Genomic DNA, 13,463 nt, shown 5'->3' with positions numbered 1-13,463 from the left:
TTATAAGTTTATATGTATTGTATTGTACCATATTTATGATTTTGCAAAATCATGCTGTTTAAAAATTTAGCTTTTTTCAGCATGCAAGCACATCACAGCAACATTTTTAATATCATATGACTGCTGAAAAATAGATTGAAAGATACATGACTATCACATGAGAGAAAACAGGAAGTGATGCATTACCTGTTCTGCAGCAGCTCAGGGGCCAAAGACTGCTGTCGGCGCAGCGGAGCTTTACAGGCCTGGGAGGAAACCTCAGTGAAGGAGATTTTCTTCTTGATGGGAAGGTGGCTGAAGGTGTGCGCCCGTCGACGGAACTGCGGGGCATCTGGGTCCTCCTCAATGTAACTGGGTGGAGTTCCAGGTGGGGAGTCACCAGGTGAGTCGCCCTGCTGGGTGAACAGAGAATGAACCAGGTCAGTGATGAGATGGAACCAACACCCTGACGTACAAAACAGACAAGGTCTAAAATCCACAAAGTCAGCTTATCCAAGAGTCAAACCTCAAATTCCAACCTCTCGCCAGACAGAAACAAGCAATCTACTGAGATATGCATGTACAACCTTCAAGTTTCAGACAAAGCAAAACAAGTGACAGCTGCCATTCTCGACTCACCCAGAACTTTCCCTCTCCCTGTCCAGCCTGAGTCTCGGTTCGCTTCCAAGCAGAAGTGGCTGTGTTGGTAGCGTGACTGCTCACACACTTTGTGATCTATTGTATGTTAATAGTCTGTGTCACAGAGCCACATCAGACACACACGAGTCGTTGGAGGTGGACCGCAGCACAATGGAGGTTTCTGGCTGCTGTTTACTGTGATGGCTATAGGAAGGGACTCTCTTCCTCACTCTGTTTCCTGTCCCTGTGCTATGATGGTTCCTGAACACTTGAGTCAGTACACAGCAGGGCCAGGAAACCAGCAACGGCTGCACAACGCTCTCTCTCCTTTCCCTTGCACAAATCACAAACCCTTGTCCACTTCCTACAGCTGCCTACAGCTAAATTTGGTCAAAACAAATTATCCAAACAGCATAATAGTTCTCTTGGCAGGATAACACAAAGGGAATGGGAATCTTTATACAGCATAAGTTTGATAAATTTGGGACCGGTTGGCTAAAAGTAATTGTACAAATGGATAAGAAAAGAAAAGTTAGTTCTGATGATAAATAAAAAAAAATGTTTTGACTGATCACAGTTTATGGGCACGACTTTGGCGGTTTGATATTTTGTGTTACAAAATGCATCATTTTTCAACTGAGTTTTCACACAATGACTAATGAATTTCCAAGATTTTCCCAAGGATTATATATATATATATATATATATATATATATATATATATATATATATATTAAATAGACATTACAATTGCTTGGGATTAGGTTTTAAGCAATATTTACTGAGCATAGCTAAATACATAAATTTAATGATATTCATATATAAACTTCCCTGACATACTAGGTTTTCAATTAACTTATAAAATAAATATTAATGCTATTTTTAGAGATTTTTTTTTATTTTCATTAGTTTCTCCACTCACTTTTATTAGTTTAGGTTTTTATATTATTAATACTAGTATTTTACAAAAGTTGTTTAAAGGGACAGTTCACCCAAAAATGAAAATTGTCATCATTTACTCACCTTCATAACATTCCAAAACTGTCTGATTTTTATTAATTTCCTCCGTTAAAAACTAAGAAAAAAAAAATATTTTGTAGAATGTTGGTAACCAACAGTTCTGCTAACCACTGACTTCCATTGTATGAAAAAAAAAAACAATAAAAACCATGCCATTTCTCAGATATCTTTTTAGGAGAAAGTCAGTCATTTGCACAATATGGGAGTGACTAAATTATAACAGAATTTTCATTTTTGGGTGGACTATCCCTTTTAAAATCAATTATTTTCATAGCTTTTTTAGTTTCACTATATGATAATATTTCTCAGAACTGATCCACAGTACACACAGAACATGGAAGAGAGCCATGAGCAAGGAGTTGCTGGATTCTATCATGTTATTGAGAGCTGAAGTTTAAGCACGAGAGAAGGTGCTCACATTGGCAGCGCCTCTGAGGCCATGTGAGGACCCAGTGGGAAGGAAGAGCTGACTGATTTGTTTTCCACAGAGACGTGTCCAGCTTACCATCACACACACCTCACATTTCACACACCCCCGAGACAGCGAGGTAGACGAGCTAGAGGGTCAAAACAAGCCACCCCCAATAAGCAAGACCGAGCTGACAGGTCAGAGTCAATCATATTAGACAAGGTGATGCAGGAAAACACGTAGTGTATCATAACACTGCATTGGTATTATTTTCAGCATACGGTGGTAATTGATACCACAGAGACATGATTGCTGGCAGGGCAGAACTGAGACGTGATTCTTGGCAGGGAGAGAACAAGAGCTGGGGTTAGAATGACAGATCCTGGTGTTCACGTGTTGTGTGATACTCACGCGGTCAAAACTTCCCATGCTGCCAAGACGCATTCGCATACGGCTGGCCCCCTAGAGCAGAAAGATTTAATAACAGTTCAAATATAGCAACAACAGCAACCTGCTTAAACGTCAGGATTTACATTTACACACACTTTAAAGAAATAAAACAAAAACTCTGTCATCATTTAATAAACGTGTCATTCATAATTTACAAACCTGTATGATTTCTGTCTTAAATGGAACACAGAAGAAGACTGAAAAAAATAAATGCTGCTCTTTTCCATATAACAAACAGTGACCAACGAAAAAAAGGAATCTGTTTGAGTTCCATTGTAGAAATTCATACAGGTTGGGAACAACATGCAGAATTTTTTAGGTAAACTTTTCCATTAATGGAACAATTCAAGCATAGCTTTATCCGTACACATAGATATTGTTTTGTGAATAAATACAGCAGATGGTCAATTCATAATACTACTGTCCACAAACAAAGGTATTATTCAGTACAAGGGTGGGGTAAACTGGTCAATCCCCATTCATAGACTACTAAGACACAACACACACAACACACACACACATACCCTTGAGAGGATGTTCTCCAGGGAGCTTGTCAGAGAACTCCGGGCTTTGTTCTTCAACACGTCCAGTTTATTACGGCCCACAATGGAGTTATCAGAGGTCACGGTGCTGCCAGAAGCATTCTGCTGTCACACAAAGGTATAAAGGGAGTGAGTAAGTGAGAATGAATGTGCCATACATCTGGGGTTTTCTGAGAAATCCGTGAAAATCTCATTCTGCACTTGGTGACATTTTCACTCAGTAGATTTTAAAATGATGGAAGAAAGACCACCAGGCATCAGGAACAAATCATTACTCGTCTAAAACAATACTTTGCACAGCAAACACAAGTGAGCTTAAAGCTCAGACTGAGTGCATAGGAAGTCTCGCTAAGTGTGTCTTTTTGTCCCAGTAAACCATTGTTTCCACTGTATAATTTAAAGGATGGACAGCTCATTATTTCATTGTTTCCATAGCACCTTATAAAAACTGTCTTGCAACAAACAGCAATGCTGTGAAATATTATTTCAATAAAAATAACTTTTCTATTTTAATATACAAAAATGTATTCCTGTGATGGCAAAACTTATTTTTATTTTTATGGTCCTATTCATATGGTCCTTCCGAAATCATTCTAATATGCTGATTTGGTGCTCAAGAAACATTATTTTTTTATTACTATCAAAGCTGAATTATTAATTTGAATTAAATTTTTGGAAAAGTATTTCTTTCAGGATTCCCTGATGAATAGAAAGATCAAAAGAACAGCATTTATATGAGATCTTTTTTTATGTCTTTACTATCATGCTTGATCAATATACACACATACATACTTTATAACATGAATATATAATATGTATAATTATATATTATTTAATACAAATTAACTAACAGCGAAACAGCCAAGCTAAGTGGTATCAAAAGAAAAGGAAATTTATAACATGCACTATATAATAATAAATCCTTCACAATAAGACCAGGAATATAAAGTTAGAAAGTGAATAGGGTTCATTTCTATGTCATATCAACTTTATAGCAGTTTATAGAAATTTTTCCAGAGGCGAAGTACTCTGAGAACATACCACACACCACACACTCAGAAGGGCAGCTGCATTCATTCAGGAGCTCTGTTCTAATCTTTAGCTGTATTCAGATGACACTTTCAATCGGTCTAATCCAATTAGAGAGAGGTCACAGTTTCATGACTCTGCAAGGCAGCGTGGGTGGGTGAAGCAAGTGGTGCATTTATGTTGTTTGTGTAGTTATGCTACCTGTGGGACCTCTCCAATATGAACATGAGACTTCTGCTTGGTCTCGCACAGCTGTCGGAGGTGAAGAATCACGAGCTCGTTTTCTTCATGATCAGACGCTGGCTTCATTTTCTAATGCATGAGAAAATACAAACTTAATACCCAATAGAGAATTGAAATTCAAAGATATTTAGTTACTTTGTCTGCAAAATTTCTCTTTGTGGCCTACCTGCACCCGCTCGAATATATTGACCTGCTCGTTGTCGGTCAGTTGGGACAGGTACTTCTGAATGGCTAGTTTCGCCCTGGGAGGATACAAACCTGGGACATTGAGAGAGAATATTGTGCTAAGTGTGGGACAAGGACATTGAGTGAGCTGATGGAAGCTGGCGGCTGTACCTTCTATTCTCTCACAGAGCTTGTGCAAGTCATGCATTGGACAAGCTTCGCACAGTTTGATTTGGTTCTTGGAGCTCTGCAGAGCTGCTGCTGTGGTAAAGGCTTGTTTCAGGGTGAGCATTACTTCATCCACCTGTGAAAAGCAATTGCAGGAAAAAAAAAAAAGTGGTCAAATACACAAAACAACTTATACAGTAATAGACTTACACAGAAAATTATTATTTAGTAATAAAACATATTTAATTTGTGTTGTCTCAATGAAAATGGGTCAATCTTTCTGAACACTGTGTGCAAAAACATAGGTCTGATTCTATTCAGCTGCCAAAGAAATCGGGAAACTAAAGGCAATATCCACAAACTAGGCAAGGGAGAGTTATTGTTTGCATTGTCGCTTTGATAAATAATTGATCAGTGTGTGGACAACAGGTGCTGCAAGCGGGTCAGGACTCACCAGAGACTCACTAGCGCACTGGAACACGTAACACACATACTGGGCTGGGCCAGACTCCACCACATCCCGACAAATAAAGCCAAAGTGATCTGTCTGTTTGACACCCTGCAGGCACAAAAAACAGCATACGTGAAAGATAAATAACTACGTGGAACTGCAAGTCACAATGCAACACAACAACACAGAGCAGCAAAATTATCACTTTATAAAACAAATCTGATTGGATGAAACATGTTGGAAACTGTGACTGTGAATCAGTTGAATTTTATATTTTTGCTGCTGCATTGCTTGCCAACTGTGAACAGCTTTAAGTTGTTTAACGTGATTATTATTAATGGTAATACACAGATTTTTTATTTACTCATCACTGGTGTTATACAACAATGGACCCAATAAGCATTTAAAGATGTGTTTGGCAGTGATTTTAGCAAGTAAAAATACCTACAAACATCCCTTAATTATGGGAAAATAATTGCAATTCATGAATTGAGTGACTTATTGCATTAATATTTAGATCACTTCAGTGCACATGCACAGTCAAAACTATTTTTACATAAGACAGAACACAATAAGAAATGTTTTTATTGTTTGTTCTTTTTATGAGAATTTCAAAATCAAGACAAATATTCTTAAGTAAAACCTGATACAAATCCTCGGGTCAGTAGCTTGGTGCTTTTTTGAATAGCACTGTGTGATAACATATGGTGACATTAAATATGAGAGGGAGAAAGAGATTATCTCTGAAACCAAACAAACATAATCCTTACACACACACAGACCTGTGAACAGGACGAGATGTCCTTGAAATTCTTCTCCAGAACCACAGATTTAGTGTCAGGGCTGATGAGATTCACTTCAAACCGTCCAACCTGCACAAAAGAGCCATTTGAGAGCATACTTTGCTTATTGAGAAAACAAAAACTAAAAGAAAATATCGAGCTAAATGTCCGATAACTGATAACTCAGCGTGCAGTGTTTTTTTTTTGAGTGCAGTATTTGCATCAAAACAATTCTTCTTATCATCAAGGTCGCAGAAGCTGCAGCTGATTTCTTAACCAAATGACCGTAGAGACACCTATCCTTGAAAAAAAAACATTTAAAAGGAAAATGTGTGACTGCATGACCGTCACGCTTGCTAATTAGACAAGATTTACAGCTTTGCCTCTCAAAGAGAAGACATTTGCATGTGTAGGTCTGTTTTAAAGGTTAAAGGGATAGTTCACCCCTAGATAGAGCACTAAAACATTTTTGTGTTCCATAAAACGAAAGTCAGTGTGGTCCAAAGTTGTTTTGAACCCCATCAACCCTCTATGCACAAACTGGTAATAGAATGGCCATTGGTTAGAACATTTTTTGTTAACTATTTTTTTTTGGCTTTTTAATTTTAAAACGGCTCTCCCCATGCCCTGAAATGTGATTCTTCACATTCTTTTCTGTTAAACATAAAGGCAGAGTATTCTAGAACCTGTGTATGCGACCTGAAGCAGGACACAACATGCAGTAAAAATATAAACTTATTCTTAGCCTAACTCTTAGCCTAAAGAAATTTAGAAAGGTGCATTTGTGAGCGATTAACTCGCAATGTAGAGGGTTGGTTGGTTGACATTTTAAAACCACACCACCTTCATTGACTATTTTTATGGCTGAGATACTTACTATAAAAAAAGAGCCATTTAAAAACCCATCTAACTTCTCTGAAGTTTGCTTTGGATAAAAACTCTAAAATGAATTGACTTTTTTCAAAAGTGAAAAACATTTGAAAGACTTATTAATATCTTTTGTGTTCCTACACGAGCAAACAATGAAAGAATTTCCATTTCCAAGGTTTATGAAATCACAGACTAAAAGTAAGTGTGTTTCTGCATGTAGTACCTGGAATAGCATTGTACGATTCTTGTCAGCATCAGATGGCTGCACGTTATTGGGCGCGCTAGCGTGTCTCCTACGTGTCGACCCCTTGCCCAACTCTCTGGTCCTTTTTTGTAGGCCGCCCGCCAGGCTATTACAGCGTGTACGAATCTCCTGCTGCTCTCCAAAACCTGAGTCCTCCAAGATACAGTCAAAGGACCCCAGTAGGCTGCCCGTACTGGATGAGCTAGTCATATCCAGAATCCCATTGCCTACCTCAGACAGTTCTTCCTCATTTAGATTGGGCTCAGGTTCATCAACTTTACAAAGAGAGGAACTTAGAGGGTTGTCACCCACAATGAAGTCCACGGGGGCCTCGGTAGAGCTCCGCTGGCCATTGAGGAGCCGCAGACGCTTACGTTCAATCTCGTGTTGGCGGAATTTGTCAATGCAGTCATCAATCAGAGTGGAAGGGGCTTTCTTGTGGTTGACTGTCACTTTTCCACAGTAAAGCACTTCGAATTTCTGGGAGTTGTAGAAAGACTCGTCACTCTCTTGCTTGGGCTTGCTTTCCTCCTTAAGAGCAGCCTTGGACACCTGTCTAATGCTGCTAATAACCTCAGGCACCTAGAGAACAGTTTAAGACATTAGATCAACAATTAAAATACTAAATCAACACACTGAAAGGCAAACAAGGACAAAACGTCCATAAAAAGGCTCAGTTGTTATGTTAAACTTTTGCAAGAAGACATGCAGGTTGCATAACTAACTAGGTTCAGCCCCTGAGGAACAATTTAGGAATTAGTAATATAAAAGCCAAGGCAGACTGGCAATAGAAGAAAAAAAAACAGCTGAAGAACCTGAGCGTGCATTAAAGAAGCCGAATGGACATGAATCTATCAGAGGGACCTCCTCTCTGGTATCTGATACCACTGTCCTTCAGTAAGAATAAGTAAGAAAAGCAGATCTCAGATGTTTTTGTACGCCTGAACATCAGTAGGAATCTTTTGAAACTAGGTGCAAGGTGTGGCGAGGGGGGCGTGGGAAGCCGAAAATACTGCAGCGGGAGAAAGAATGTGGGGACAAGCGGTAATAAGGAGGTCAAATGATTAATGATTGACACCTGTCTGTAATTCCAGTGATTGGGGGAGAGAGGATTTATAAGCACCGAGCAGACCGGCGAGAGGAGGCGGGATCTTGGAGAGAGCAGAGCTGAGCAGTCAGTGTGCGGTTATATGTTTAGAGGCAGAGAGCCGAGCCGCAGTTTACTTTTGTTTATCGTGTTTTATTTTGAATTAATAAAGAGCATTTTTCGCCACGCCTGACTTCCTTGTCCGTTATCTAACGAACTGTTCTACACTGGTGCCGAAACCCGGGACAGGGAAGCCGGCACGCCGCCATGCAGCCAGCGACAGCAACGCCACTTGCGGAGCTGGTGAAGTCACTCGCCGGTCTTCACCAAACCCAACATCAGGCGCTGATGGACCTCAAGTTGGAGCAGGAGGATCGCTTCCGGCTGTTGGTCCAAGCCCAGGATGAAGACCGGCGAGTCCTCCGGAGCTTTCTGGGCCGGGAGGGCACCCCAGCAGCAGTCCCCTCCTTAGCGCACGTCCCGCTGATGAAGATGGGTCCACAAGACGATCCAGAGGCGTTTGTGGATCTCTTTGAGAGAACAGCGGAGGCGTGTGGCTGGGAGCGCACACAATGGCCGGTGCGCCTCATTCCGCTGCTGACTGGGGAGGCACAGGTGGCGGCCCAACAGCTGCCTGTAGCGAACCTCCTGGCCTATGACGACCTGAAGCGGGCCGTCCTTCAGCGAGTCGGCCGTACCCCCGAACAACATCGGCAACGCTTCCGGTCAAGGGAGCTGGGGGACAGCGGCCGGCCTTTCGTGATGGCCCAACAGCTCCGGGATGCTTGCCGCAGGTGGTTGCTGGCGGAGGATCGCGATGTCGAGGCAGTGGTCGACCTGGTGGTACTGGAACAGTTCATCGCTCGGCTGCCTCGGGGGACGGCCGAGTGGGTCCGGTGCCACCGCCCGTCATCGCTGACGCAGGCTATCCAGCTGGCTGAAGACCATCTGGTGGCGTGCCCGGGGGGTGGCGAGCCCCTTTTTAACCTCTCTCTCTCTTCTCCTTCCCATCCCTCTCCCTCTCGCCCTATTCCTGTTCCCAGGTCGCGGAGTAACGTGCCCCCTCGTGTCCCACAGCGGAGTGGGGCCTTCCAGGGGAACAGACCAGGGACACGGGAGGGCGCAGGGGCTACTGGTCCCTCCGCCCCTTTCTCCTCTCTCCACCAATCTTTTGGCCATCCTTCTGCCGCTGGGGCGGCGGGAAGGCCTGGGCCGGCCTGCTGGAGATGCGGGGACCCGGGGCATTTTCTGGACCGGTGTCCAATGATGGAAGTGGGAGCATTGATCCGGGTTCCCGACTCCCCAGCGGCCGCCCCCGATCAGGCTGGACTGTACCAAATACCTGTGAGTATCGAGGGGGGTACATATCAGGCGTTGGTGGATTCGGGCTGTAACCAAACCTCCATCCATCAAAGCCTGATGCAACAGAGGGCATTGGATACAAGCCGCAAGGTTAAAGTGAGGTGTGTGCACGGGGATGTGGTGGACTACCCTCTAGTGCCGGTTAGTATTCAGTTTCGGGGGAAAACGCATAGAATGAAGGTGGCGGTTAATTCCCACCTTAGGCATCCGCTGATTTTGGGGACAGATTGGCCAGCTTTTACACAATTATTGGGGGTTTTGTGTGCGGATGCTTCTTGGGAGACAGGGCAGGGAAACGGAGAAGCGGTGGCGCAGGCTGGCGATGCAGTTGCGGGACCTTCACAGGCTGACTCGGAGGAAACGAGAGCGAGGGCGGACTTCAGGTCCCCTGAGCTAGATGACTTTCCACTGGAGCAGTCTCGTGATGAGACGCTTAAAAACGCGTATGACCGGGTCCGCACCATCGACGGACGGCTTCTCCAGCCTGATCAGCCGCTCGCTTTCCCTTATTTTTCCATAATAAAAGATAGGTTGTATCGGGTGACCCAAGATACCCAGTCAAATAGGAATATAACCCAATTATTAGTCCCAAAAAGCCGTCGGGAAATGCTTTTCCAGGCGGCTCACTGTAGTCCCATGGCAGGCCACTTGGGGGAAGCAAAGACACGTGAGCGGCTCATGGCCCGTTTTTTTTGGCCGGGCATTCACGAGCACATCCGCCGGTGGTGTGCGGGGTGTCGGGAATGTCAGCTGGTAAATCCGCCGGCCACTTCTAAAGCGCCATTGCGTCCCTTACCACTGATAGAGGTCCCCTTCGAGAGAATTGGTATGGACCTCATCGGGCCATTAGAACGCTCAGCACGCGGGCATCGTTTTGCATTAGTTCTCGTGGACTATGCAACACGATACCCAGAAGCAGTGCCGCTACGCACAATCTCCGCAAAGAGTGTGGCAGACGCACTGTTTCAGGTGATCTCCCGAGTGGGGATCCCCAAAGAGATCCTCACAGACCAGGGCACGGCGTTTATGTCACGTACGGTAAGCGAGCTATACGAACTACTGGGCATTAAATCGATTCGCACCAGCGTCTATCACCCACAAACAGATGGCTTGGTGGAACGATTTAATCGCACATTGAAATCCATGGTTCGTAAGTTCGTTAAGGAGGACGCCAAAAATTGGGATAAATGGCTCGAGCCCCTGTTGTTCGCAGTGCGGGAGGTTCCACAAGCCTCCACAGGGTTTTCCCCATTCGAGCTTCTCTATGGTCGTCAGCCCCGCGGGGTGCTTGACGTCATTAGGGAGGCTTGGGAGGAGGGGCCTTCAAACAGCCGTAGTGAAATTCAGTATGTCATGGACCTTCGAGCAAAACTTCACACTCTGGGGCGGCTGTCTATGGAGAATTTGCTCCAGGCTCAAGACAGACAGAGTCGGCTGTACAACAGGGGTACGCGAGCGCGTCAATTTACACCGGGAGAGAAAGTGCTTGTGTTACTTCCAACATCCAGTTCTAAATTACTCGCGAAGTGGCAAGGACCGTTTGTGGTTACACGGCGAGTGGGGGATCTCGATTATGAGGTGGTGCGTTCGGATAGAGGGAATTCACGTCAGATTTATCATCTCAACCTGCTAAAACGGTGGAATGAGGTGGCCTCGGTTGAGTTAGCCGTGACAATTTCAGCAGAGGATGATCTCAGGCCAGAAGCAGCTGTCAAAACCAACCCGCTCGCTCTGGTCCCTGGGGGAGATCACCTCTCGCCACGGCAGCTTGCCGAGGTAGCCAAGTTGCAAGCAGATTTCGCGGACGTGTTTTCACCCCTGCCGGGTCGCACCAATCTCATACAGCACCATATCGAAACGGTCCCCGGGGAAGTGGCGCGCAGCCGCCCCTATCGTTTACCGGAACACAAAAAAAAGGTGGTTCAAGATGAATTAACGGCCATGCTAGAGTTGGGAGTAATAGAAGAATCGCATAGCGACTGGGCGAGCCCGATAGTTTTAGTCCCTAAACCAGACGGCTCGGTCCGTTTCTGTGTTGATTACCGAAGGGTGAAGGCAGTGTCGAAATTCGACGCTTATCCAATGCCCCGAGTTGACGAGCTGCTTGATCGGTTAGGTTCGGCTCGCTTTTATTCGACACTGGATTTAACAAAAGGGTATTGGCAGATCCCCTTGTCGCCATTATCCAAAGAAAAAACGGCCTTCACCACGCCGTTTGGGTTGCACCAATTTGTCACCCTTCCGTTTGGGTTATTCGGGGCTCCCGCCACCTTTCAGCGTCTTATGGACAAGATTCTCCGGCCCCATTGCGCGTACGCCGCTGCCTATCTCGACGACATCATTATACACAGTAATGATTGGCAGCGGCATATGGAACATCTGCGTGCGGTCCTGAGATCCTTAAGGGTGGCTGGACTCACGGCGAACCCACGGAAGTGTGCAATTGGGCGGGTGGAGGTACGGTATCTGGGCTTCCACTTGGGTCATGGGCAGGTGCGTCCCCAAATGACAAGACCGCAGCAATTGCAGCTTGCCCAAGCCCCAAGACCAAAAAGGAGGTGAGACAGTTCCTGGGGCTGGCGGGATATTATAGAAGGTTTATTCCTAATTATTCGGACCTCACCAGCCCGCTGACTGATCTCACCAAAAAGGAAGCACCAGATCCGGTCCAGTGGACGGAGCCGTGCCAACAGGCCTTAACCAAGGTAAAGGCTGCCCTGTGCGGCGGGCCGCTCTTGCACTCTCCTAACTTTAATCTCCCGTTTTTGTTGCAGACGGACGCGTCGGACAGGGGGTTGGGTGCAGTCCTGTCTCAGGTGGTCGCAGGAGAGGAGCGGCCGGTGCTGTATCTAAGTCGAAAGCTCTCAAAGAGAGAGACTAGATACAGCACCATTGAAAAAGAATGTTTAGCCATTCGATGGGCTGTCCTCACTCTGCGCTATTACCTCCTGGGACGGGAATTCACTCTCTGTTCGGACCACGCGCCCCTCCAGTGGCTCCACCGCATGAAGGATACCAACGCGCGGATCACCCGTTGGTATCTCGCTTTACAGCCTTTTAAATTCAAGGTGATCCACAGGCCGGGGGCCCAGATGGCGGTGGCCGACTTCCTCTCCAGGAGGGTGGGGGGGGCTGCTGCAGGCCGGAGTGCTCCCCGGCCTGAGTCGGGCGGTGGGGGTATGTGGCGAGGGGGGCGTGGGAAGCCGAAAATACTGCAGCGGGAGAAAGAATGTGGGGACAAGCGGTAATAAGGAGGTCAAATGATTAATGATTGACACCTGTCTGTAATTCCAGTGATTGGGGGAGAGAGGATTTATAAGCACCGAGCAGACCGGCGAGAGGAGGCGGGATCTTGGAGAGAGCAGAGCTGAGCAGTCAGTGTGCGGTTATATGTTTAGAGGCAGAGAGCCGAGCCGCAGTTTACTTTTGTTTATCGTGTTTTATTTTGAATTAATAAAGAGCATTTTTCGCCACGCCTGACTTCCTTGTCCGTTATCTAACGAACTGTTCTACACAAGGGCATAGGTTTGACTTAAACAGTGGTTGAGACTTTTTCAAATCAGTAACACCGTACACACAAAATAATCAGAAATCCTATTAACTGTATATTAATGCACGCATGTTTCAAACAGCTGAGAAACTCAAGAAAAAAAAAAAAAAAAAAAAACTTAATTTCACAAAAATGTGATAAATACTTTTTATAAGATAAATCGCAGAAAATTATCTTCTGGAACTCAAATCAGTTCAAATTCAAATAAATATTTGTCTTCACAACAATATTGAGAAAATGCATACGAACGTTTTGCATTTTCAAACACACCTTCTAACTATTCTTAAATTGTTTTGTTTTTGTTTTTTTGGTGGGTGTAAGAGTTAAGAAGAATTTCATTCTTAAGAACATTTTGTCAATCCAACACACAAATGCTGATGCACCATTTTTGGGAAACTTGAGGTTCTAATTAGCTTTTTTGATGTTGCTCCTCAATGAAATGGCAGTTGGGTTCACTAACTAAAGCAGCATTT

General features: G+C 44.6%; 1 protein-coding gene across 4 annotated transcripts in view; it reads right to left on the bottom strand.

The window, feature by feature from the left end:
* LOC113108540 (TBC1 domain family member 4-like) overlaps positions 1–13,463 on the bottom strand; it is a 34,161-nt gene that overhangs the window by 14,389 nt on the left and 6,309 nt on the right. For 2 of the 4 annotated variants that reach the window (XM_026271723.1, XM_026271720.1), the window contains exons 2-9: positions 6,971–7,573; positions 5,878–5,967; positions 5,099–5,203; positions 4,478–4,780; positions 4,270–4,380; positions 3,022–3,141; positions 2,459–2,509; positions 187–395 (exon numbers count right to left, since the gene is read on the bottom strand). In XM_026271723.1, coding sequence (XP_026127508.1) covers positions 187–395; positions 2,459–2,509; positions 3,022–3,141; positions 4,270–4,380; positions 4,478–4,780; positions 5,099–5,203; positions 5,878–5,967; positions 6,971–7,573 — 1,592 coding nt within the window. Of the gene's footprint in view, positions 1–186; positions 396–2,458; positions 2,510–3,021; positions 3,145–4,269; positions 4,381–4,477; positions 4,781–5,098; positions 5,204–5,877; positions 5,968–6,970; positions 7,574–13,463 lie in introns of all 4 variants that reach the window. The other 2 variants (XM_026271721.1, XM_026271722.1) reach the window with 2 other exon arrangements.

This window comes from Carassius auratus, chromosome 9 (genome assembly GCF_003368295.1).
Source record: "Carassius auratus strain Wakin chromosome 9, ASM336829v1, whole genome shotgun sequence".
In the NCBI taxonomy this organism is placed as follows: Eukaryota; Metazoa; Chordata; class Actinopteri; order Cypriniformes; family Cyprinidae; genus Carassius; species Carassius auratus.
This window is presented reverse-complemented; position numbering and strand designations above follow the sequence as displayed.